At 42.0% G+C, this 26,590-nt stretch overlaps 1 protein-coding gene across 1 annotated transcript in view; it reads right to left on the bottom strand.

Moving 5' to 3' along the window:
• taf2 (TAF2 RNA polymerase II, TATA box binding protein (TBP)-associated factor) overlaps positions 1-26,590 on the bottom strand; it is a 33,978-nt gene extending 7,388 nt beyond the window's left edge. The window contains exons 1-23 of the mRNA XM_078287140.1: positions 26,111-26,590; positions 25,842-25,896; positions 24,783-24,943; positions 22,506-22,624; positions 21,897-22,038; positions 20,733-20,964; positions 19,285-19,469; positions 18,537-18,650; positions 15,146-15,245; positions 14,732-14,817; positions 12,219-12,354; positions 11,895-12,049; positions 11,125-11,239; positions 10,827-10,936; positions 10,437-10,502; positions 9,806-9,932; positions 9,418-9,543; positions 6,292-6,432; positions 5,932-6,042; positions 5,030-5,223; positions 4,291-4,430; positions 2,566-2,635; positions 1,570-1,679 (exon numbers count right to left, since the gene is read on the bottom strand). Of these exons, the coding sequence (XP_078143266.1) occupies positions 1,570-1,679; positions 2,566-2,635; positions 4,291-4,430; positions 5,030-5,223; positions 5,932-6,042; positions 6,292-6,432; positions 9,418-9,543; positions 9,806-9,932; positions 10,437-10,502; positions 10,827-10,936; positions 11,125-11,239; positions 11,895-12,049; positions 12,219-12,354; positions 14,732-14,817; positions 15,146-15,245; positions 18,537-18,650; positions 19,285-19,469; positions 20,733-20,964; positions 21,897-22,038; positions 22,506-22,624; positions 24,783-24,943; positions 25,842-25,896; positions 26,111-26,160 (2,845 nt within the window). The 5' untranslated portion in view covers positions 26,161-26,590. The remainder of the gene's footprint in view (positions 1-1,569; positions 1,680-2,565; positions 2,636-4,290; positions 4,431-5,029; positions 5,224-5,931; positions 6,043-6,291; positions 6,433-9,417; positions 9,544-9,805; positions 9,933-10,436; positions 10,503-10,826; positions 10,937-11,124; positions 11,240-11,894; positions 12,050-12,218; positions 12,355-14,731; positions 14,818-15,145; positions 15,246-18,536; positions 18,651-19,284; positions 19,470-20,732; positions 20,965-21,896; positions 22,039-22,505; positions 22,625-24,782; positions 24,944-25,841; positions 25,897-26,110) is intronic.

Genomic DNA, 26,590 nt, shown 5'->3' with positions numbered 1-26,590 from the left:
GATCTGTGAGAAGGAACCCATTGTGATTACATTTAATCAAGGAGTTTTATAAAACTTTTAGACAATGCCAGTAGGTTGTGAAACGTTTCCTCAGCAGTCTGACTGTCCAGTAAACCAGAAGTAGGCGGTAAAATGAGACTGAAAGATATTATGTTTAGGAGTTTTTCCATGCCATGGGGGCTAATTCTGAGGAACTGCTGGCTTAGATATACTGTATAGTTAAATAGGCAAAACAATGACAGGACAGAATAGTGAGTTTCTTGTAAGTTGACCTAAAAACACATTAATCTCTCTGTGTAGATGTAATGACAACCCGCTGAAGTGACATGTCTCCCCTGCAGTGAGAAAACCTTTTAGTTCAAATGGATTATCTGCACCTTGTCCCAGCTGAAAAATGAGGGAAATATGTTTGTGAATAAATTGTTTTGCGTTTTATTAAATGAACTAACTGCTTCAGTAGTGTGACTGCAGTTTTAGCAAGAAATACTGAACGTGCATGAATTGAACTTCTCCCCTCAATGCAATTTTAGAGAGTCTGGATCGGGGGCGTCCTGGTGGATCAGTGGTCTGGGGTGTGAACCATGTAACCGCAACGTTCTGAGTTTGAATCCGGCCTGGGACATTTGTCGCCTGATATCCCCCTCTCTCTCTCCCCAATCTTTCCTTTCTTTCCCAAACCATACTGAGCATGTTATGCATTCTGAATCCAGTAAGGAGTCATACTGTATTCCCGAAAATGATATCAGACAGCTGTGCAGTTCAAGAGTTGAGCAACCTTTCACATCATCAGAAGTGATAAATGGCAGCTGCTCCATATGAGTCTAATTTAATCCTATTCCTGCGTAAGTATGCAGGTGTATGTGTGTGTGTACTATGTGTATTGTATGTGTATGAGAGGATGTACACGTACGTAGTTATATGTGCTCCGTGCTTCTGTGTGCTATGTGTGTGTGTTGTATGTGAGCGTGTGTGCATCCATGCGCATAGTGTGTATGCATGTGTACAGGAGTTCACTGGCTGCATTTGTATTGTATGTGAATACACGGGAAAGCTATGCATGTGAATTTACATATCCCTCTGAGGAACGCATAGATGTATGCATTTCACCAGGCAGCAAGAGGTTCAGTGTCTTGCTCAAGGACACTTCAGCAGTACGGACCCACTGGTGTGTGTGTGTGTGTGTGCATATGAGTGTGTGTACGCGCACATGCATGTTCTTGTTGCATGTGCTCTGTGTCTATTGTATACATGAGCATGCATACAGAATGTATGTATATGTATATAAATATGTTCTATGCTCTGTGTGTGTGTGTGTGTGTGTGTGTGTATGTGTATCTCCTCCATGTGTTCCACAGATACATCAGTGCAGTGCCAGCCTTATGAAATGTATTCGGTCTATTGCAAGTTCATTAATCTCCTGTCCTGCCAGTTACAGGCCTGAGGGCGCCGGCCTGTCTGACTCCAGATAAGGATTTTTATATCTTGCCCTCATCCTTTACCCTTAGGTTCTCATAGAGAGAGCAAGTGTGTGTGTGTGTGTGTGTGTGTGTGTGTGTGTGTGTGTCGCACCTGAGTTCATGAGCTTCCACAGCTGGTCAACCAGAGCTTCATTACAGAGAGCTGAATCTGTTGCTTTGGTGAAGGGTGGATTCTTAGCCAGCATGCCCAGGATCTTGTGTCTGATTGGACCACAAACAAGTACAAGGCTGAAAATACAAAATCTGCACAACTGACAGACAAACAGACAATCAGTCAACAGTGAGTCAGTCCTCTCTGGACGGCATTAGCATTACCAGGTGAGGTTAGTAATTGGATTACGCATCGGTCAGTCATCCGGACGGTAAAAGAATTTACTGGGGTGGCTGTGGTAATCAGGGTACCCACCAGTGTGCCACACAGCTTCACCCACAGTACAGCAAAACTGACTTTTCTAGGCACCAAGTTGTGCTTAAATGCATTATCTCTTGAATTACTTATTTTATATTCTCTTTGTGTGCTTATATTGTATTTGTCTTTTTTCCTGCTGAATCCTATTACTTTTGCAACAATCTAATTTCCCCACAGGAATCAATCATCTAATGTAAAAAGTGATGCTGCTCTACCCTGATATGTTCATTCCAGACGAGATAAAACTTCCCGTGGTCCTGAGGTAAAAATTACCAACCTCCCCAGTGATATTAATGCTGCCCAGAGGGGGCTTATGAGCTAATCTGGTTTACGGTAATGCTTATGCTTTAATTAAGTTCATAAACATTTCAAAATTTAAAAAAAAATTCCCAGAATAATTTCTGCTTTATTTGACAGTAGAGTAGTATAATACAATTTTACAGCACAGATGGGAAGACTAAAAGGTAATGACATGCAACATAGGTCATGGCGCATATTCAGATCAACAATGTGGTAAGTACATTGTATACACATTGTGAGAGACAGAGACAGTCTACTAATGTGTGCTGAATAAGTGCAGATTGTGGAGTCAATGTGAAGTTGTGTGTGGATCTGTTCAAAAGCTGTGTGTGTGTGCACATGCATGTATGCGTGTGTGCCTGCGAGGTGCTAGCTGACCTGACATAATGAGCTGGGTCATTCTGGACCATGTTGAGCAGCCACTGCAGCTCTGCTGAACTCCGTTCAACTGGAGGAGAAAGACACTATTAATTCACATGCACACACAGAGTGAACACGCATACCAAACCTAAGCACAAATCTACACACACTGCACTACGTTACTCCGCACCACAAACATTCACACATCACACACACCTTGACTATTCACTCACTGGCCACTGAATTAGGTACACCTCACCCTTTAAGAAAACAGCTCACTCCTCCTGTCAGTGTTTGACGTATAAATAAAACATAAATATAACTAAACGTCAGCTAAGAACAAGAACATGAAGGTGCAGTGGACAACTGAAGAATGTAAAATTGATGCGTGGTCCGCCAAATCCCATCTTCTGTTACAACATGCTGATGGCAGGGTCAGAATCTGGCATTAACAGCCTGGTGTTGGTGGTGGTGGTGTAATGGTGTGGAGAATGTTTTCTTGGCACACAATACAGCCCTTAGTACCAACAGCATCGTTTGATATACCTAACAAACCTAAACATTGTTGCTGACCGGGTGCATCTCTTAATGACCACAGTCTACCCTTTTTTGAATGAATACTGCCATCATCTCAAGATCGTTCCAGGGAAATGACAGTGGCTGATTATCATATGCAAGAATGCCAAGTTGATACTTGTGTCCTTGTGGAGAAAGTTCTTCCCAAGTTGTCTTCGAGAAAATTATCTTCCCATGAAAGTAAGCACAGAGAAGCTTGCTTGTAGTTTGAGATGGGCTGTGTGCTTCACATCAATTAAGACACAGCTGTTCAATTTTCCACCTGTTTCAACCGGCTCTGTACTGTAGACTACAACGCTGCTTGGACGTGAAGCATCATTCTCGCAATGAATCTTGGGGCTTTCCATTCGCTCTCGTCGGCCAAGTCACCATCCGATGCATCCTCGACATTTTGAGGTTGGCAAGCAAACTTCTGCGTTTTCTATCCGTCCTGCATCCTGTCGTCGTTCTTTTGTTTTGGAATCATGCTTCGGTGGTTACATATTATGTAAATCGCGTTATGGAGGACACAAGAATGCACAAGAACGCATATTGATAATCAGCCAGTGACTTTAGTTTACTCCAGCAGTCCGTAGATCTCAACCCAACAGGGCATGTTTGGGTTGAGGTGTAACAGGATGTTTGCAGAATGAATGCGTGTCCAAAAAATCTGCAGGAACTGCATGACAGGGTCAGCATGGACCAAGATCCCTGTGGAACGTTTCCAGCACCTTGTCCATGCGTTGAAGAATTCTGGCTGTTCTGGCAAAAGGGGGTCCTACCCGTCACTAGCAAAGTGAATAGTCAGTGTATATACATGCTATTGCATATTATACACACACACAGACAGATGAACGAATCCACTAGCACATACACACACTTTGAACCAGACACAAAGGAGCCACTGATGCCGGTCTCTAGGGAGCTGTGAGGTAATAAATGTAATAAATGCTGTTTGTATATGTGCATGTGTGTGTGGATGTGTGTGCATATCTGTCACCCTGCAGGGTCAGAGATGTATGCATGCAAGGTCAGGTGTGCTGAGGGGACAAATGGTCTGTGGACAAATTGTAAGAGCGAGCGTGCGCGTGCGTGTGTGATAAGATAGCTAAAACATGACCATCACAAAGAAGTGCTATTGGGTCTGTTGTAAGACAAGAGCTGGTGTGCCTGTGTTCAATAGTGTACCTCTAGTATAGTCCACCACAGCCTCCAGTGCTGCAACGCGAACGTCAACAAAGTGTCCATACTCAGCGTAGGACATGAAGAGCGACGGGTCACTGGGAATATGACCGTTCTTCTGCAGCTGACGGATTGCCCTCAGACAACTGAAGAGGGAGAGAGGAGGAGAGAGAGAGAAGGGTTAAAAGAGAGATATTTCATATCACTCCAATTGTGTATGAATTGATTCCTGCTTATTCCTAAGGCATTTCTGTCTGTCAGTAATATCGGTTAGATACAATGAATTGATGAACAGATGGTGGTATAAGTTCCAGGGTTTTTCCTGCATAGGGAAATTTTCTGCAGCCATCAAAGCTTTTTCCGCCAGTGAAAAAACGAGGAACTGATTCCAATGATTTGACTTTTGGTGCAATTCGGCTATCCAACCAACAGAGGGCGTTGTGTCAGTGACACAACTCGGTACTTCGCTAAGAAGAAGAAACGGCAGCAACCAAGCACCACTTGGTTGGCCAAAAACAGACACTTTGCCACTAGATTTAGCGACTTTTCAGACACTCTGGCAACTATAATTTCTCAAAAGCAACTAGCGACAAATCTAGCTCCGTTTTCAGACCATGGGGATGGGGATAGATGCAGGATAAATGTAGGAGGAGGAATTCTATGATGGCTACTAAGGCGTAATAGTTTACAAAAAGTGTACAAAAACACTGCTCGAACACTCAGGCAAACACACCCCCCTCTCTACCTGACAGTGATGGTGTTTCTGAAGCTAGGCAGTAGCTTCTCCATGTTGAGGAATCTTGTGATCTCCTCCAAGATGAGCCGAACATCAGCGTTTAAATTGTCCACCGTCCGCACCTCATTGTTGATGCTGATGGCTGGGGTCAGAGAGTTGGTCAGTGCATCAATCAGATCTGCACGGTAGTAGTTGTCTGAAAACTGGAGAGAGACAGAGGGAGAGAGAGAGAGAGAAAACCTCAAAAATCTCTGAAAGAATAGAGACTTTTCAAAATCTCAGTATCAATGAAAAAATGTGTATCCTCCTTGGAGAAAATGTTGAAACAGTAGAACTGGAGGAATGAAAAACCCACTTTGTGGATGGTGATCGCTGGGGCCAGAGAGTTACTATTGTCATCTGTGAACTAAAGAGATACATACACATTGTTGGAGGGAGGCATTATAGACCAAAGAATTCATATTCATTTAAAGGACAATTCCAGTTATCTTCCTAGTTTTTGCCATCATTACAATTGATTGTGTTCACAATTTTGTCACTTACTTCACTGTAGAGCTTTATGTACCTCCAGTTTGCTGGGAGATCATTAAAATATGTCAACTCAACACAATGGCACAATAATGTAGATGGCAAAAACTAGGAAAAGAAGGCCCAGGTTGAAAATAACAGGAATTATCCTTTATTATACTTGAAAACTGGTCAGAAATGGTCAAAACCATCCATGTACCTGACCTCAATTGATAGCTTTACCAATAAGCCAACTCTGAAATTAGATACTGAATGCGTGTGCCCTAAGAGTCTCAGGCTTTGTTTTGGCCATATTCGTACTTCATGAGGTCCAACATAAGGTCTCTTAGTGGTCAGTCTGTATGTTAGAGAAAGAGAGTGTGTGTGATTGTGTGTGTGTTTACTTTGTTCTTCCTGTTGTCGTTATACTTGATGAGGTCGAGGATGAAGTTGAGAACATCTTTGGGACAGAGGTTCTGGACGTCTCTGAGCAACGCCATGGCAACTGGCATCGTCTGACAAGGAAAACAAAGGAACAGCAGTAAGTAATGTGCTGGCAGTTTGTCAGCTTAATTCCACAAGGACCTTGAATGTAGTGCACTGCCTCGTTAAGTGAGCCCGGCAAGGCCAAAACAATGGCCTTGAGTGAGAACATTATAGTTTGTGTCTACCGTCTGCCGATGAAGCCGTTGATCTTGACATCGTTAAGAATTAGCGTGTGTTTTACTAAGTGTGTGTACTAGTGTGTGTGTGTTTTTATGTACCTTTTGTAGGAAGTAGCTCTGGAAGTTGATGAAGTTGTTGGTCTTGACGATGTTGGGGCAGCTCTTACAGCAGAACATTCTAGTGAACAGGGACTTCATAGCAGGCGGGCCCTGCCAGGTGCTCACCATGGCATTGGCAATCTGCAAGAGGATTTACATGCACAAAAGTTAAACACAATCAATTTCACATCAATCAGGTCAGTTCAGTTCAGGTTCTGCACATGGAGGACAATGTCTGCTGGCATCACAGTAGAAATGTGGCAAATTTAGATATTCGAGGTTCCTGCAGAGCACATGAAATATAAAGCAGCATATGAGCAGCATGAGCCACACTCTCGACAGTTCTATGGCAGCCATGAGATATATTGAGTGTGGCACCCAAATGACTATTCAAGAATGTTGTAACTTATATAACAATGTCCTTTCTGTCCATTATAATTCTGTGGCGAGAGCAAGAGTTTCTCCAACTGCACTAAAAAGTAAATGGTAAATGCACATAGGAGCAGCATATAGAGTTTCCACAGGTATAAGACATGCGGCTCCAGTGGTCTCTGGGTTCTAACAGGATATTGGGGGGATTTGTGTTAATGTGGTAATATGGGGCTAAGGGTCACTGACACAGGATGTTGTCATTTGGTAGGGTAAATAGAGGGGGGCAAAGCCACCGGTCCACAGGACTGCGTCTGTGTGTGTTTGAGCACACGCACATGTGGGAGTGTTTTTTTTTTTTATGAGTGTGTGCGCATATATGTGTATTTGTGAACACATCTGTATTTTATGTGCGCATTTGTCAGTCATGTTTTCTACAGACGCTTGCATTTTTCAGCGTGCGTTTTTTATATGTGCCCCCTGTTTTTTATCCCCAGGCTATTCCTGCTTCCTTCCTTCCAACACTTGGTACAAATAGCATGCAAGCAAATATCCATCTCAACCAATCATAACGCAGCCAAGTCCATCAGAGGTTTAATGTAAATCATATTTCACTTTGTGGTCAAACATAGTGTGGGTGTGTTAGTGTGTGAGCGCATGCTTCTATGTGCACGTGAGAGCGTGCATGTGTCTCTGTGTATGTGTATGTCAGTCTGTTTTGACGATGTAGGGGCCATTACGCCGAAGTCTATTGAGGGTTCTGTGGCCAAACACAGCAACTTAATGAAAGAACTGAAGCGCTGCCATTTCAACCTCCACTCAGTTTATCATGTTGTGAAAATATTGGTTCAGGTGGAACTCGAATGGAGGAAATCCAGTGGGGTTAAGGTTGGAATACACCAAATCCACAGAATAGGCTTTCCTGTCGCCAGAGAACAGGATTATTCAGTTGAACTGAGTTGTAAAAGTGTGGGGAGGGTTAAGTTGCTGGGTGGCCTTGCTGGTTGGTATCTAATATGTTGACTAAGTACTTACACTGTAGCTCTTTACACAATATTGTTTGAACTAAACAATATTTTGCACAAAATTATTTTTTTTTGTAAAATCTCTGGTATACAGATGAGAGGGACAGGAAAGAGAAGAGATTTAAAAAAAACAAACAGGAAAACTGTAATCTCCCATTAGAAATAAAAAGGAGTTGTGTGACCAAACATCCTTGAATCCTGAAAGAAATTCAAAATATCAGCTGAGTTGTGCAAATTTCAGGGGCTCTCTGTGACTCTATAGACTATTGTGTCATATAGTGGCAATGTTGTGTGCATGTCATCTCTTTCCTATTTTTTTTGTTCTCCCTTTCATCCCTCCCTCCATTCATCATTCATCCAGACCTCCCAAACCTCCCAAACCTCCACTCATTTGCCCTAAGGCCTTCCCTATTCTCTTTCATTTATTAATCCATACATATTTCTCTCAAAATCTTTCCTTGCCCTCTCCCTCCTCTTGCCAAGCTACCTCTCTCTCCTCCATGCATCCTTATTCTTTCATTTTACAAGTCTAGTTTTCTATCTGGAACTCTTGGCTTCGGATGGCCCAGCTTAAAGGATAAGGCCGGTGTTTTTTAATGGATTACTTACCGTCAACAAATCCTATGAAAATAACAAAGTCAGCAATGAATTTGTTTTGCTAACAAGTCTCGTCCATGTAGCCCAATAAAGCCATGTCCCAGTAGCCATAGAACTCCATTGTATTAAAAAAACGATTAAAAACACGTCAAAGAGCCATGCCGTTGCTCTGGGCAACATATTTCATCATCACGATGCACCGGGCCAGCCGACTTTTTCCTCAAACAACTTAATAAGCCGGCTGTAAACACGTTTTCCATCTCAGGAAAGTAGTTCCGTAGCACCGAAAATAGTCCCCGGCATAATGAAGAATTTGTTCGCATTTGAATTTGATTTGGTAATAACTACAACAGCCTGACTTTTCGTGGTAACAGTTAGTGATTTTTAAAATTGAAACTATGTCTTTGTGAGCTGTATTTCAAGGTTTTCAGCTTACAATTGGAGCCAATGACTTCCGGGTTGACGGCTAAAAACGGTACGTGGGAAGTCAGAAAGTAACGGGAGTAGAGCAAACGCATTGTTGATTTTGTTATTTTCATAGGACTTGTTGACGGTAAGCAATGCATTAAAAAACACCGGCCTTATCCTTTAAAGAGCTTAGGCCAAAATCAGAGTTAACTTTTAAATCACTTCGTAAAACACAGGTACGCTAATTTTTCATAGAATTTGTTTTGACTTGTTTTGTTGTCATTGTATTTAGTGGTTTTATTCTCATGTTGCATTGTTTTTTTTTGTTTGTTTTTTTATTGTTCTACTGTTATATCTTGTTGATTTTTATTTATTGTTTCATTATTTGTTACTTTCTATCACTTGTGTGCTATATAAATAACGTTTCTTATTTCTGTAATTATTTAAACCTATATTTTGCTGTACATTATTGGTCCTGAAATTTAGATAATTCAATTTAAGAATTTTTTAAGACCCGTAGAAACTTGTCTTCCTCTCCCTTCCTCCATTTCTACCTTAGCTAGGCTGAGCTGACTTTTATAAAAGCACTGCTCATGCTCCAATGTTACTGAAACACCCACACACACACACACACACACACACACACACACACACACACACAGGCATTCCCGCTCTCTCTCTTTCTTTCTCTCTCTTGTCTCACACACACACACACACACACACACACCTTGGCCAGACAGAAGCAGGCCTGCATGCGGACTTTGTAGAAACACTGTTCGTGCTCCAGGATGTCAGTCAGAGCCAGTCTGGAGGCAGGAGTTGGGAATTTTTCCAATGCCGAGATAGCCTCCTCCTAGGGAGAGAGATAGGGGACAAATTGTTCTCATCTGAAAACGTGCTGAAGCAGCCAGCTGGCAGTACAAAGTTAGGAGTACAGTGGTTTGCCATGAGCTGGCTTAGGAAAAGGTGCAAAAACAAAGCAAGACAAAAAATGAACAAAATGCAGGAGAATTTGGTCCATGTGGACATAAATAACCTGATTTTAATAGTTACATATGTTCAAAACAAAGGATGTGTGGTGTAGAGAACTGAAGTCTTGCCATTAGTTAGCCCACCTGTGCCACTACGTCCCGCTCAAAGCGCAGCTGGTACTGCCACATGAAGTCCGCCTGCTCAAACTCCACCTTCCTCAGAATGGACATGTCAGGGTCGATTCGGATCCACAGGAGAGGAGAGTCAGCACTGCCGGAGATAGGAGATAGGAGAAAGGAGAGAGGGGGAGGGGGGGTGGGGGGTAAGAAATATGGGATACAGTAAACTCCATAGTGATGCTAGCAGCCTTTTTTAATGCCTGTTAGTATTATAAAGTCATGAATCCTTGCAATTTTTCAGTCTGTTGACACCTTCGAGAGATACAGTTAAAGTTGACATGGCAAACATGATGGCAGTCTAGCCCAGCTATTGGAGCCACCATGTTCCCAACAATAACTTGGGGACCCATCCTGGTCTTTGAGGATATGATTAGTATAGTCAGCCAGCAGGTCTCACTCTGTGATCTAAGCAGCTGAGTTGGAGAGAAGCAGCATGGGTGTGTATGGCTGAAAAAGAGATTGGAAAGAGCCTGCCAGGCCATCATTATAGATCAAAATGTGTTCTTAACTGGCCTGCCTATAAGAATAAAAACCTAAACTAAAAAAATCCACAAAGAGAAAGGACAGAAGTAAGAGAGAAAGTGTAATGTCTTACTCCATGGCTGACAAGTCCATGTCAACTTCCTCTCCATTCATCAGAGGAATCTTCTTTTTCTTGTTACTGGGAAAAGAAACCAAGAGAGCATGTGAATCTAGTCAGTGATTAGCCAACCCAAAACCTACAACAGATTACCGTGGACTACCTTCACTTTTAAAAATGTATTTTAAAGATTTTTGCTACTTCTGCCTCACTAGACGTGAGAGTGATGAGAGTGACAGCAAAGAATGGAAAAAAGAATGCGGACAGCATTTAACATGTTGGGAGGCACTTAGTCAAACGCAAACAAATAAATCCCAGACCCTGAGCCACGAGGACGTCCAACTTTACAATTTTTCCATCATCAGTAACTGAGGCATACACAACACATTTTACTGTAGTCCTTACCGTCTGCTCTTGGAGTGGCAGGGGATATCGTGTTTGAGGCTGTTCTCCTCTATCTGTAGAGTATGGTTGAAGGAGCCATCCAGCTCCTGCACCGTCACCTTGATGGGACCCTACAGGGAAAAACATACAGTTATGAATATAATTGTTATATGTGTAATAGTTGTATTTTTAGATAGCCGGAACCAAATCTTGAAATGTTGGAATTGGGCTTAATGGTACACGCTCTACCGGTTGAGCCACCGGGCGTCCCGACAACAGACTCTTGCGACATACTTTTTTATTGTATCTAAATGCTCACCACATATTTCTGAGTTCCTGATGATGTGTAGTCCTGACGGATCTCCAGTTCCAGAACGTTCCTCTTCCTGTTGAAGGCAAAACTGCCAAAGAACTTCACCACAGCACTCTGGTCTCTGGGTACAGCAGAGGTTAAGGCTAAAAACATCTGCCTATGTTGGCAAGAGCACTGTGGTTACAATCAAAGCAAAGGAAACATTGTTTTACAAAGGATCCTGTGTCTCTCTGTTTGTGTAATGGTCTTAGTGGAGTAATTCTAATGTTGTTAATTCCAATGTTCCAATGGGACAGCTAGCCACATCCTTGTAAAGGTATCTCCTTTTTGTTAGCGTTCTTTATTGAAACCCTTGATTTCAATAAGGAATCCTAACAATGCCAACAAGCCATTTTATGGAAACTGAAGTGCAAATACAGAATTTTATTCCCCACAATGTGACAAGTACTTGTTTTTAAAGCTTCATTTTTGCTATTCCAAATGATATTCAAACCTGAGATGCCATTCTGTTAATTTGGTGCACCATTACATCACTACTATAAATGTGATGTCTGAATTACCAAAGTCTCATTGCATTTATACCAAGACCAAAGGACAAGTTAATTGTTTTAATGAACTCTATGACATTCCTGTTTGGACTTCTAACAAATTCCTTTGTATTGATTTGTTGTGATTGGTTTAATGTTTTATCACTATTTAACACCTGCCATTTCACAAGGGGTTCTATGTCTATGAGGAATATGTGTTATACAATAACAAAACAGATGAAAGGATACACCCATTGCTTGATGAGGGGTCCTATGTCTTTGCCGGAGACGTTGGAGATGGATTTGAGGAAGCCGTGAGTAGAGACCAGCATCTGGCTCCACATGTGACTCTGGTACTTCTGGGAGGAGGCTGTGCTGGCCAGGCTGAGGAGCTTGTTGAAAACCTAAAGGAGGGGTGTGCAGAAGACACAACTGAAAATAACAAGACTGAACCATTTTTCAGAGTTTCTTACATTGAACCACACCCAATATTGGTATGTGGTAACTAAAACCAATTCTAAATGGTTAGAAAAGAGAGACGGAGAAGACAAGAGACTCCTGGTTGTATCTTACCTGCAACATGAACTCCATGCTGATCCGGTTTTCTATCAGTCTCATCACCAGGTGGGCCTTACACTGGAACATCTTGTAGTACTCCCATGACAGCGTGTGGGGGTGTTTGATGGAGAAGTGGAGGTGGGGCGTTGGACTGAGAAGACAGTGAGGAATGTTACTGATCTGGTGGTATTCATCACATCAAGTCAGGCTTTTTGCTACATATGTATTAATACATTTATATTATGCTGAGATGTGGAGTACAACATAGTCTGAACTTCCCTAAAGCTCAGACAGGAATGGGTCAAAGGCCGTAATGATCTGACCCTTCTGCATGGAATAGTCAGCAAAAGATATGAAATTCAAAGAACCTGTGCCGTCTTGGTGAGATGAAAGAAAGTGTTAGAACAGACTAGGATGGATCTATTGGAAGTGGTAAATGCTTTAATCTGATTTCTTCAGGTCCGTAACACACTCTCCCTCTCTTTTCTTGAGATTATTCATGTTTTATGATATGATTTTATTTTCTTAAATTTGTAACTAAATCTGATGCCACTGTCATGGCCAGGTTTAACTTGTCAAAGAGATGTTTGACAACCTTTTTTTAAAGGTTAAATAGAATAAAGAAAAATAAACATTCTTGCTGCACTACAGCTACTTTGCAGCTCCACCGCAGAGAGGAATTGTTTATAACTTCAAACACTGTTCTCTTCTCAGCTGTCATAAGAATAAGCTGTAGTGGACACTGTAGAACTAGGGCAGACTAGATAAAGGACAAATGTACTTCCCCCCCCAGAATATTGCAAGCGCTTGGTAGTGCTTGGTAAGGGAAAAAAAACGGATAAAATGTTAAATATTCAAGGCATCCTTTGAAGTCTAGTGCCAGCTTCTATTCTGACATCTCTCCACTGTTATCTTGACAGGAACTGAGAGTAAACTAACCCCATATTAATACAAAAATGCTAATTATTATTCAACTGTCATTTGGAGAAATCTGCATTTTCCTCATCTTTAGAAATTTACATTTCAATCATAGGTACAATTAAAAACAAAAAAGGTAAAAAAAAAAAAAAAAAAAAGTAAGAAAAAAGATTTGTCTTGATCATTCATCTCTCTCTTCCTCCTTTCCCACAACTAGCATGCTGACCTCATCACCACTCCAGATTAAATAGTTATGAGCCAAACTGTTGACAGCATAGACATATATGCCCATGGATGTAGTTCAGCCGTGGACAGGCAGCACACAGAGCGGAGTGCCGGTATAATCAGGGGAAACTTTCTCTGTGTGTGGGCATGCCTCTCTCTCACTAACTCTCTCCAATAAACACATGCAAACACCAGCCACTCTCCAAAATAACTACAACTATAATCTCGTAAGCCAGCCTGCTCTCACCATAGGTTCAAAGTTTTTAGCCAAGCAGCACCCAGCCTCTGACTACGTATTGGTGTGATTAGTTTAAAATCCCCCATACCCTTGCCAGGATGTGATTTATGGCAAACAGGGGGTGTGGAGTCAGTTTATTTGGCTAGAATGAATAATACTGCTCACTGTTACTCCCCTCTTTCCAGCAATCTAGGGTATACAGAGGTATATGGACTATATCCAACTCGTTTTCTGGGGCAAATGGTGTATATAGTACAAAGTCTGTGGCCTAAGTTGTGTGTGTGTATCTGCCCTGATACTGGGAGCTTTGGGATACAATTACCAAAGAGCCATGCGCCTCTACTTGGCACTTAGGAATACAAGAGATGGAATAGGGTGAACCCTTGGACAGAGATGAGCTCCTGGCCTATGAATTACCTCATCTAAAACAAGGCTTACTTACACTACCTTCTTCAGGTCGACCATATTTACCTAACAGCCTAATTACAATGATTTCTCCATTGGCCGATGACTGCCACTGACTGCCTCATGGTGTGCCGCCAAAATCCTCACACACTTAAACCTGTGGGGATGAGAATTTACTTCCCATGAAGACCAACGGCTCAAATATGAAGTCATACTGAGTCATTCAGGTTTCTGTGGTTCGCCATCACTAACACCCTCAAATGGTTCTCCTCTACGTACTTTTATTCCAAGGACAAGCTCTAAAATGTTGTGTACACCGCTGAGCGGGTGATGGGAAGTTCCAAAGGAGCTGTATGATGCCACAGGGCAGAAAGAAAGGGGCAGGAGGGACTGTCACCCCTGTCCACCCAGGCCACTATCTTTCACTGGGAGACAGTACCAGTCCTTCAGAGCCACGATGACCTGGCATCTCAACAAGCTTCTTCCAAGTACTGTCAACCTAGTCAACTCCTTGAAAGCTATAGTGATCAAATGCTGTATCTATATTTGTAGACTGATATGTATAATCCGTCTCTCCTGTCTTGCACTCTCTCCTTGCACTTTATGTGAGTCATGTTGTCTCTATTTTGTGTGTCAGTATGTACCGTCTTATTTGTTAAATGTCAATGTCACATTACTGTCACCGGTTCTTTCTCTTTGCCTCTCTCTCTTTCTCTAAACTCAGATGAATTAGTTTTCTTACTTGTCCTTCTCTTTGCCCCCGCTGAAGGTTGGGTGCAACAGAACTCCTCCCATCTTCAGTTCATAATCCACAATCTTGTCCAGCTCCTGCGGGACAACAGCAAACAGGAAACTCACAAAAATACAATTTAAATCATTTTAATTCAGTTTCATATATTTAACCTACTTGAGGTGCTTTTGATTTACTTGCCAAACACCTGAACAGTTTCAAAAGTGGTGATATCATTTGCAAGAAAAGCTTAACACCTCCAAACTTGAAACTGTTCTATACAGACTGAACTAGTTTGCCTGATCTGGTGCCATCTTGACTCTACCATACTCTAAATTCTGCCAGGAATTCTCCCCTATCATGCAGTCAGTCTTTTGCTATCAAACTTCACAAAACAATGCAAAAAGCTGAAAGTGAAATTTCTACCTCTTTGATCCAGTGTCGGTACTCGTTGACTCCAAAGGTCTTCTTCAGGTAGAGGCCGTAGATGTAGCCTGAGATTCCCTTCAGCACCCACTCATCAGCCCTTCAGAAGACATGGGGACATTAACATATGATGGCACTGTAGCCTAAGCTTACAAGCGAACATATATATCAATCAATCAGGGATGAGGTCAATTCCCATCCAATTTGATCAATTCAACAAGTACATTTTCCTAAAAAAAATCAAATAATCAAGAACTTTTGGCATGAGAAGTTTGGCATATCCAACCTATTAAGGAATAATTGAGAATGAATGTTCTAACATCAGCAAATGAATTGCAGTTTACATTTACATTTTGAACTGACTGAGCTCAAAGTGAATTAACTCCAGCCCTGCAATCATCCAGATTCCCCAGAGCCTCTCCACCATGTGATTTATGGCAAACAGGGCGTGTGAAACCACTTAACAATTTGGCTAGAATGACTAGTGCCGCTCACTACTCCTCCACTGTCTCCAGTAGTGTGACGTAGAGTATGTGCAGGTGTATGGAGTATAGTCACCTCTGTCTCTTGGGCAATTGGCATATACAGTCACCGGCCACTTCATTAGGTACGTCTGTTCAACTGCTTGTTAACACAAATATCTAAGCAGCCAATCACGTGGCAGCAACTCAATGCATTTAGGCATGTAGACATGGTCAAGACGATCTGCTGAAGTTCAAACCAAGCATCAGAATGGGGAAGAAAGGTGATTTAAGTGACTTTGAACATGGCATGGTTGTTGGTGGCAGACGGGCTGGTTTGAGTAATTCAGAAACTGCTGATCTACTGGGATTTTCATGCACAACCATCTCTAGGGTTTACAGAGAATGGTCCAAAAAAGAGAAAATATCCAGTGAGCGGCAGTTCTCTGGGCGAAAATGCCTTGTTGATGGCAGAGGTCAGAGGAGAATGGCCAGACTGGTTCGAGCTAATACAAAGGCAACAGTAACTCAGATAACCTCTTTACAACTGTGGTGAGCAGAAAAGCATCTCAGAATGCAACACGTCAAACCTTGAGGCGGACGTCACTTTGGTAGCCGGTTGACACTGAGCTGAAAGCTGATACCTACCCAGTATTAGTAAGGTGTACCTAATGAAGTGGCCGGTGAGTGTATAGTATCAAGTCACTGGCCTAATTGTGAGAGTACCCGCCTTGATACTGGGAGGTCTGGGACAAGATTCCCAGTTGAGTCATACTGAAGACTTAAAAAATGAGACTACATGCCTCTCTGCTTGGCACTCAGTTCTACAAGAGACAGATTGGGTTAAGATCTAGCCATGCTTTTTTATCCTGTAATCAAATGTGATTACATTGCTTTTAATTTGATTTGACGTTCCTACCCCATTTCTTCCCACTAGTATCTTACAGCTCCTTCGTTGTGGGCGACTTTTTCAAAGCATTCAAGGCTGAGTTTCTGTTGCCTCATCATTGTGTAAAAGTGAGTTTTACCCGAGGGGATTTCTTGGTAGGAACGTGGCATGGCAAATGCAACACTCACAACTTTATCAGCCTGGATTTATTAGCTTGTAAAAACAAGAAACAATATACTTCATTCAACCTTGGTGGTTTCACCGCTTCAAGCTGAATTGAATCCAGCCTGGCCAAAGTTGTAAAGATGATTTCATCTCTGCATCTGTTGTAATGGACATGAAGTGATTATGAAATGAAGTAAGCACTCTATCCACAGTTGGACCACTCTTTGCCTTACTACTGGCTTCGTCTATGGACTGTGTTATGGATGATGTTGGGCACTGGAGTTCTCTCACAAGTTCAAGATTTCCTTAATTTCTTAATCTCTAGCAACAACTCTTTGACTTTCCCAGAGGTTACCAACCGTTTTTGAAAAGTGACCCCATATTCAGGCTTGGAAAATTGCTGTGACCCTCAACATTTTTAAAACTGTGTCTGTAACACATTTACGGCATGACAGAGAACAAAACCTTCAGAAATCATTGGTGAATCATATTTTCATATCAACCTACATCCTCATAAAGAAAACCTGATTCATCCTCTATTTGACAGGCATATGTGGGAGAGACAAATCGGCGATCCAAAATCTTGTTTTTCTTGAGCTCATCATTGACCCTACCTTTACCAAGCAGAACATGGCTTCATGGTTTCATAAAGTTTCCCTTTTAGATGTCTGACAAGCTGCTGAGTCCAGCCTGTCTTCAATTACAGGCCTCAGTTAGAATTAAACCCCACTCTGATTAATTGTTAGCAGGCAACGCCATGCTTTGCTAAAATCAAAGAGAGATCTGACTTTCCTGGGGTCTTTTCTTACACAACACCAGCTCAACAACATAAGCAAGCCAAACAAATGGTACTGAAAGCCCAAGGCCCCACATCTGATGTGTGTTTAGAGGTCACTGGAGGGAAGAGGAGAGGAGAAGGGGACAGAAAGAGAGGGGAGGAGAGGAGAAAGGAGGTGGGAGAGGGACAGGAGGAGAGTGGAGGAGGGGAGGAGACAGAAGGGAAGGAGAAGGGAGACAGGAGGTTCATTGTTTGTGGAGAATCAAAGGCTTGGACACCTTTGGTAAAATCCAAGCATTTCTCTCTACAGTGTGAGCAGCACTGGAGAGTGTTAAAGTCCTACTGAGGGGCCTCCTAGCACAAGCAAGCACAGGCTCATGTATCACTCACTCACTCACGCTCGCACACCGCATTGACCAAGCTGCCAGGCAGTAACACAGCGATCCATCATGTTGGCACATACAGTCAGTCAGGCCAGTGTTGGCCCAACTTCTGACTCCTAGCACTGACGAAATAGGCTAGTTCTGTTGTAAATCTCTCATCACCAGCCATATATGTGCAGATCTGAGGGTTAAATGTTACCACACTTCTCATAGAGACCAGAATGCATTGGAAAGGAATTGCTGACAGCCTGGGCTCCATCGAACGTGGCTGGTAAGTACGTGCACACTTCCAAACAATAATGACAGCACTTTTCCATTATATAAAAATCTGGCCACTGATACACAGTGTGATCTCTGCATTGTTAACACTTTGTTGCACTCATAACACCTTTTCACATGATACTTAGCCCAGGGCTAGTTTCAGAAATGCATGGGCACCAATTTGAAAAGAAGCCTTTTGTCTAAATTCCTAAAGATGATTCATTATTATTTCCTCCAACAGCAGTGTTTGGGTTAGCGATGATGAAATAGGTTAGTTCTGCATTCAATCTCTCAGGACTAAATGTTACCACATAAAATATGGACAACAACTCTTCCAATATAATAGTAATTGTTAGCTTACACAGTTCAATCAGGGCTACAAAGTGCCCTGCTCTCTGTGCAGGCTGGGCACTGAATTGTTTGTTTGTGTGTTTGTGTGTGTGTTGACCCTCACCAAGACATTCTGGAGATGAAACAGCCAAAGAACTGCTGTGCCAGGGCCTGGGCGAGACAGCGCCGTGTCAGTGGAGTCTGGTCAATGATCATGGCACTGTGGAGCAGGTTGGTGCTGAAAACAGAGAGGGAAGTGGATAGAGAGGAGTATGGAGATAGAGAATAGAGTGGAAACAAGTGAAAACTAGCTTAGTGTGCTTACTAGCTGTTTTGTCAGTGAAGCTGACCAATGTAAGTAGGAAATTCATGTTTTTATATATCTGATTGCATGTGAATGCATTTTCAACTACTTGCATTTTAAACTGTTGAAAGATTGAGGACAGTGATACGAGTGAGCGACTGGCATTGCAGGACATTTTCTTCTCAAGCCAAAAAAAGCAGTATTATTATTATAGTATTTTTCCTCACTAGATGTGTCAGCTGGATCTCTGCTCTGATTAACTAGCTTACTTGTGACCGTGTTATGTGTCAATAACAGGCCACTGTAAGCTGTGCCAGAGACCTGTCAATGTTTCAATTCCTCAGTAACTGATAGAGGACAACAATTACTTAATGTTCCAAGTATTGGGACAAATTAACCTCATGTGAATTTAAGTTCTGTAAAGTTGGTTATTCCTTGGACAGGGAAAACAGAGTGCGTGCACAAAAACAAGATTGCACATACACGTGCACGCACACACAAACTACCCATCCCTCTTACCTGATTGGCAGACGGAGACAGACAGAAACAAACACAACCTTGTGCCTACCTGAAGATGCTCATGGAAGCATAGGAGGACACCTGTACGTAGGCCTCGTCCACAAATACAGTCTTGAAGCAGGAATAAGGGTAGCGGCACGTCAGGATCTCCTCATAGAACTCAAAAATCTCATGCAGGAAGGACATGGAGTGTTTGAGCAGCGGCAGCAGCTGCGGCAGGCAGAAATGGGTGACCTGGGAGAGAACAAGACCGCCGCTGTAGTTATTTATATGCAGATGTACCTTTGTCACTGGGAATAACAGTCAAACCTTTCAATGTAATAGGCAACGAAGGTGTGTGACTCACTTTGTCAAGTAAAAACAATGGAAACACTTCTGTTTCCATTTTTTCAACTTTCATCTTAGCAACTGTGTAACTGTCACTTGTTCAAAAAATGTGTTAGTTTGCTCGCCACTGAGACCACAACAGAAATGATGTTGTCTGTTACCTCTGTCTTACAAACTGGGAAACACAGAAAATAAAAATGTAATGACAGTTACCATAACAGAATATCATGAAAGGCTCCCGCGATAACAGGTGGCTCTAAAATGACTTTTACTTTCGCTGTCAACTTAAAGTGGAGGATGGCGTTACAATATACCACCTCCTAGTCACAGTGTATCAGCTGCTCAATTATTAGTTATATCGTTGGAAAAAAGTTTTTGCTTTTATCTTTCATAAAAATAAATACTTTTTCATGAAAGCTGCAGTGGGAATATAATGAATACCTGGTGTGGGCAGGCAGTAAAATCCAGATAGTTTGGGTGAAGTGGCTTAATGAAGTAATCAAACATATTCACTATGATGCCTTTACAGTTCTTTTCGCCATTTGTATCCTTTCAAAAAGACAATGGCAGTAAAGGAACCCTGAACTTGAACATTGACACTTGGTGGTTAGGGACACCTAGTGGTCATTAGTAGAAAATACATCACCCACAAACGACTTGTCAAACTTCAGGGACGCGCATAAAACTGCAAGTATTCCAACCCTACTCTGACTAACTGTATTACATCTCTATGTCAGTAGCATAGACTGTAAAAAAAGATGGACGTAGCGGTCAGTAGTTCCCTCCGCCCACGAAGCTGGAAGGTGGCTATGTTTTCACCCCTGTCTATTTGTTTTTTAGCAAGATATCTCTAAAAGTTATGAATGGATTTGGCTATAATTTGGTGGACAGATAGCTGTTGGTCCAAAGATTAGTTGATTAGATTTTGGTGGTGATGCAGGGCTGGGATTTACACCAATATATGATTTACGTTTGTTAGGCATAACTATTATACTGTGTCTATGTGCTGGTGGAAAAGACCGACATCCGGCACTGCTAAACAGCACTGCATCTTAAAAATCAATATGGACACCACAAATTGGTAGAGTAAACAGGTTCTGTTTTTCAATGCCCCAACCTGCACACAGCAACCTCACAATTTAAACCCACCACTGCTCACTGCAAACCCACCTCATGCATGTAGGGGTCTACAAGGATTTCAAAGGGCCCCACAGCCAGGGAGATGTTGGGGGCAGCGGTAGGGATGGGGAGGACGTAGTGGAATGTCTTCTTCCTCATGTCATGGGTGTAGATGGTCTCCACCAGATCCCCACAGGACACTGCCACCATGGAAGCGTCCACTGTGAACTCCAGCTTCCACGTGCACAGCTCCGAGTAGGAGTCAACGCAGGGGAACCAGAATCTTGGGAGAAGAGACAATTTGGTGAGCTTTGAGCACAGGCACAGAAATTAATGCAATGAGTGCTGCTATCCTGTGCTTTAATAGTACACTATATAGCCAGCTGTCAGTCCAAGTCCGCACAGGTGAACTTGAATCTACAGAGAAGATAGGAGTGAATACAGTTATGTTAAGTGGTATACACCTGGACCCGAGTACAAGTTCACAATGGGGAACAAGAACCTTTGGGGAAGATATACTGTAAGAGGACATAGAAATCTGGTCTTGAGCATATAGGGAGGGAAGGTTAGATAACCTATAAGGATATCAGGCCTATATTACAGTGTATGGATTAGCACTGAGGAATCTGAAGAATGATATCATGTGTGCGTTACCACAATGCATTAAAGCTACTTTGCACATTGGCGACTCAAAAAAGGCATTGAGAGGTAAGTGAAAATTTAAACTTCAATACCCAGAAAACATGTAACGTGACGTCACTAAACTGCACACAGCACGCTCATGTTTACCAATCCAACCAATGTTTGATGCTTTATGTGGGATGCCAAAGGGACGAGACAGGCAAAAGATCTAACATTGGTCAGTCCAGCTCTTTCTGGACGGAGCGCTGCTCAGTGCTGTTTTGGAGACAGTCTGCATTTCGCTCTCAAGTTTCGCTTCATCAAGTCCTGTGGTCGGGGAAGTAGCCATACCTAACCCCAGAATTTAATTTGGGCAAATAGGGTGAATTTAGGGGGCCTCAGTTAGGGGGAATGGGACACTTTTGCACACTATTGAAGCCCCTCTTTGTGATTTAGGCTGGTAAGACAGGGGCATTTTTACATAAAAATCTTGCCTAGTGCAGCTTTAATGGCAGGCCAGCAAACTGCTAATAAGAATTTGTTTCTATTTGACTTAACTAAATCAGGATGAACATAAACTCATTTTTTCCAGACCTGGTGGAGTTCTGGTATCCGAAGGAAAACACATGAGCTCCTCTCTCTGCCATGCTGCCCTCCACATCAGGAACGACGAAGTGGAGACCCCCCTTTGGCTGGTCCAGGGAAAACTCAATGTACACCTTCAACACCTTCAAATCTGGAGACACAAAACACAGGGATGTTAGTGTATATGATCTTACAGGGTTAGGCTTAGGGTTAGATACAGGGATAGTACTGGAACCATGATCTCATATTGTCTATGGATGTTTAAGCCTTTAGTGTACACCTTCTTTAGCCTGGGCCAATGGAAATGCACAAAAACCCTAATATCTGTTTCATATTCATAGTTAAGGAAATATTTGATTGATAAGTGTAATCCTCCTTTGGCTGAATGACTAAACGTTTCATTCCAAAAAGACAAAGTCCATTTGAAAAAAAGTTAAACTTACTCTCATGAAATGATTGACTGCATTGGATCTGAACAAATGGTGGCATTTTTTACCACCATTTACATCACCAGTAAAGGTGATGTAAGTTATTGTTTGACAAAATGACTTTTACAGAGTGAATCCTCTGAATGATGGAACAGAACTGTCCATATGCCTTTCTGTCTGTGCCTCTTACCGTCTCCTTGTTTCCAGAGTTCAGAGGGAACTTTGATAACCAGCTCCCCATGTCCTGCATCAGGGTCCACAGCACTCACTGCTGCTGTGTAGGCACTGGAGAAATAGTTCAGGTTCCTCCTACATACACACACACGTGCACACACACAGAAAAAGTGTATGAGCACCAGGACAAGTTGGGGGCTCACAGCACACATTCATTGCTGCTGTGTAGGCACTGGAGAAAAAGTTCGGACAAAAAGTGTCCCTAAAACTACCCAACAGCGGTGCTGTCCAAACTTGTTTCATTTTTACTGTTCAAATAGAGATGTTATGAAGTTGTACTGCTTCCATTAAGTTGCAAACACACTGGGCCTCATTCACGAAATGTGCGTACGATCAGATTTGATCTTAAAGTGTACTTACGAACGTTTCCACGAACATTTCGGCATTCATCATTTTTTTTCTTACCTGAATTTGTTCTTTGGTACGATCAAAATCTACACGTGTTTAGAAACATGCGTGGGGGCATTACGCATGAAGTGGTTTCTACTTAGAATGCCTTATTCTTTAAGCAAATCTATTAAAGCAGTCCCAAACATGAGTGATTAAAGTGATGAATTATTATCATACATATAGTATTATATTATTTATTGATCAATAAAGTTCTATCTTATCTTACCACAGGAGCAATAGACTGTGCACATCAAAGCACCGTGTCCAAACGCATTTCCCTATTTAAATCGCAAACAATAACACACCATAAACATTCAATTAATTTGTGACGCCAACCTAAACCTCCTACATGTGGTTTCCCCTGTCCAGGAGGAGCCACGACTCATTGGTGCTACTGAACAACAGGGTGTCGTGCGTCTTGAGCAGGTGCTGCTGGAGACGTACGGCGCATATAGGATTGAATGGAAGTTAAATTAACCTGAGTCTCAAGACTAACTAGTTTGTCTAGGTGATAGAGGTTATGCCTTGACCACATTGCTAAAGCCACACCTGATAAAACTTCAGACCCCTCAGCAGCGATCATATAATTATCATACGTGTACTCGCTCCGCCACAGAGCGAGCGCAGCATACTGAGCTGGAAGGACTTCGGATGTGCTTGTCAATAGCTACAGTCAAAACCAACAGTATTATTATAAAGCCTAAAGTCTGAGCTTACCATCAGATGGAGATGCTGCTTGAATTAAACCAGTGTCCAACTCTGCTGATGACTGGACATCTGACAGCACAGTCTCCATATTATTTCCCCAAACATTTTGGCAGCGCCCTGCCCTCCGCCTGAAGCTAATAAACTGCATCTATTTGGAATTAGACTATGGCCTAAGCGTTTTAGATTCTAACTGTAAGTAAAACCGTTTCTTTTTCATTTAAATCAAGGTGTGTGTTTCTGATGTTGCAGCATTGACAGCATCAGTAATTTCTTGCCATGTTTTTTTTTCTCAGTTGCTGTCACTCCATCACTTACACTTTTAAAAAGTATATATTTTTTTTCTCTCTCTCCCGACAACAACACTTCTATTTCAGAATTTGAATTTTTCTTCTTGGGTCTGTTTGTCATTCTCCACCACTCCAGTAATGCTTTCCATTTGCGCACGACCCTTCAGACAGCAGACCTTTGATGGAGTTGCCAGGGCGTCTACCTATGCTAAACAGCATCAACAGGCACGCGCATCCAATTAAGGAACAAGTGGCATTCATCATCAGATACACCTGGAATACGCAAAAATCGAGACTCTGCGCATGCTTCACGAATCCCACGTTGGTTTTGCGTAGGCATGTTTCTTAAGAACAAAAGTAAGAACAATTTAAGAAAAGTTTCGTGAATGAGGCCCATTGATTTAACACACTTAAAAGTTCAGAGGAGTGACATTGAGCTCATATCAAAAATTCAATCATCAGAATAACTTCAAAAAGATGATTTCACATTGCTTCTCTGGTAAAAGGAAAGTCCATGCTAGCGTTTTATGCAGATATCAGTAACTTACTGTTTGTTTACGCACCAAAAATGTAACGCAAGTAAATCTTTTGACAACTGTGTGTTGACGTATCTATTCTGTCACATGTATTCACAAAGCTTTCCGGAAATTTAAATGAAAATTTTGAATCAGCAAATTCGCAAAGAAAGTCAGTACTATTAATCAGTAGACAAAGTAGCACACTGTTTGCAGAATGATTTTCAGTTGTGTATGGCACAAATTATGAGCTGCGATTTCATATCTCCAGCCTAATACTGAAACCAAATTTTCTGCATCCGAAAACAGATGACGGTGCACTGATTTACTCACTGCTTGGACTCATGGTGGCACACCTCCAGCGTGGGGTCATTGTAGTTGAAGGGGGCCTCGAGTTCATTGACTCGGACCCTGTAGATGCGACACTGTTTACTATTGAGCTTGATCCTGTTCAGGTTGACCACTGTGGGGAAAATGGTGAGCTCGACATAGCCCTAGAGGAGAGGAAAGGGGAGGGAGAGAGAGAGAGATAGACAGAGAGAGAGAGAGAGAGAGAGAGGTCAGTGGACACTTAACCATTGTCATCATTTGGAAATCAGCTACAGCAGTGTTTTTAATGTCAGGATCAGGACCCCAAAGTGAGTTACATGAAGGGTTATGTTGGCCCCCAAATTATTCCAGAGAAATCCAAAGCCACTGGTTTTCTTATGGTACCGAAGTCTTTCCAAATCCCTGTTAATGTAAATTAGGCTGGAGAGAATACTGTATGTAGGTGGCAGAATAAAGTCTGCTACATACGCCTGCATAATATCCTGCAAAAATATAAATTCTGAATCATGAGAAGCATTATTTGAAAATGTGAGGAAAAAAGTTATTATTTAGTAACTAACTAATAATCCCAGAGCGAATAAGAGTGGAGTGAGTCAGTGAATGGTCAGAATAATAGGTGAAACTAATCTCACACGACTGTTGTAAGATGTCTTACAAAATTAGTGCACACTTATTAAGTAGTTATTAAGAGTGCTGTGGACATTTATGTAAACTATATCATACTTCTGTGTGTTTCTAGCCAGGTGTTGCCAATTTGCAGTGCAGTTTAGTGACTAGTTTAGTTGAGTTTGAAGGATGTGCTGCAAGGTGCCAAGGCTATCAATCACAGCACATCCACCAACTATACTAATGACTGTCACTGCAAATGCTATATCTCATTGTGTGAATACAAATAAATGTTACTATTAAAAATACTCAGAAATGTAGTGTCCCTAAAAAGTTCTCAAGTAGCTACAGTGACTGGAGTGGCTGTAACTTGTTAGTTTTCATCTCCACTACTGTCTTAGTGTGTAATTACTGAACAAATGAGTTTGAATACTATAGTTGCTGCATTGTACTTACAATGACAGACTTCCTCTGGAAGTTGATGTTGTTGATGCACACCGCCTGGTGGGTCGTAAAAGCATTGACAAAAGCATAATGTCAATATGTGATGTACAGCTATAGTAGGGACTTCATTCAATGAGCAGAGATTTCTTCAAAACTATCTGTCTATTTGTAGTGTACACTTACAGCAAATGAGACCAACTGTATGCTATGCTGTGCTATCCAATAAGACTTACTTCCAATCCATTCATCTATCTAAAACAAAAGTAAACGAAAATACTTATAATTTAAAGGGACGCGGGCTCTCAAATCCTTTATCCTTCTTCCTGTTCATCTTCGCTTGGTGCTGGGAGTTACTTGACTTTCAACATGCTAACACGGTGTGATGTTTTGACGGTCTTGTTAAAAGTCGAGTTGCTCTACTGTGCATCAGTTCACAATTCAGCGCTCTAAAACAGGATTACGAGACTGCAAATGAGTAAAGAGACGCCTCTAATGTACTGCAGCACTCGCAAAAAAAAAAAACTAAATGTGTAAAGTATGACCAGACACAGAAGTCAAATGCAGCAGCCCGGACTGTGTGAAGAGAGAGCCGTGTCTTCGGCTTGTATCCCCCGGAACTGTTGTACAGTGTTTTGTATCGCAACCACAGTGAAGTTATCCATACATGCAAGTCAGCTATGACTGGCACTCGGTTTCATATAGAAGAATATAGTTCCATAGATGATTATTGTCGTCGTGGTGCATCAAAACATTCAATATAT

This window comes from Centroberyx gerrardi, chromosome 12 (genome assembly GCF_048128805.1).
Source record: "Centroberyx gerrardi isolate f3 chromosome 12, fCenGer3.hap1.cur.20231027, whole genome shotgun sequence".
Lineage (NCBI taxonomy): Eukaryota > Metazoa > Chordata > Actinopteri > Beryciformes > Berycidae > Centroberyx > Centroberyx gerrardi.
Note: the sequence above shows the minus strand (reverse complement) of the source record. Positions and strands in the feature narration are given on the sequence as shown.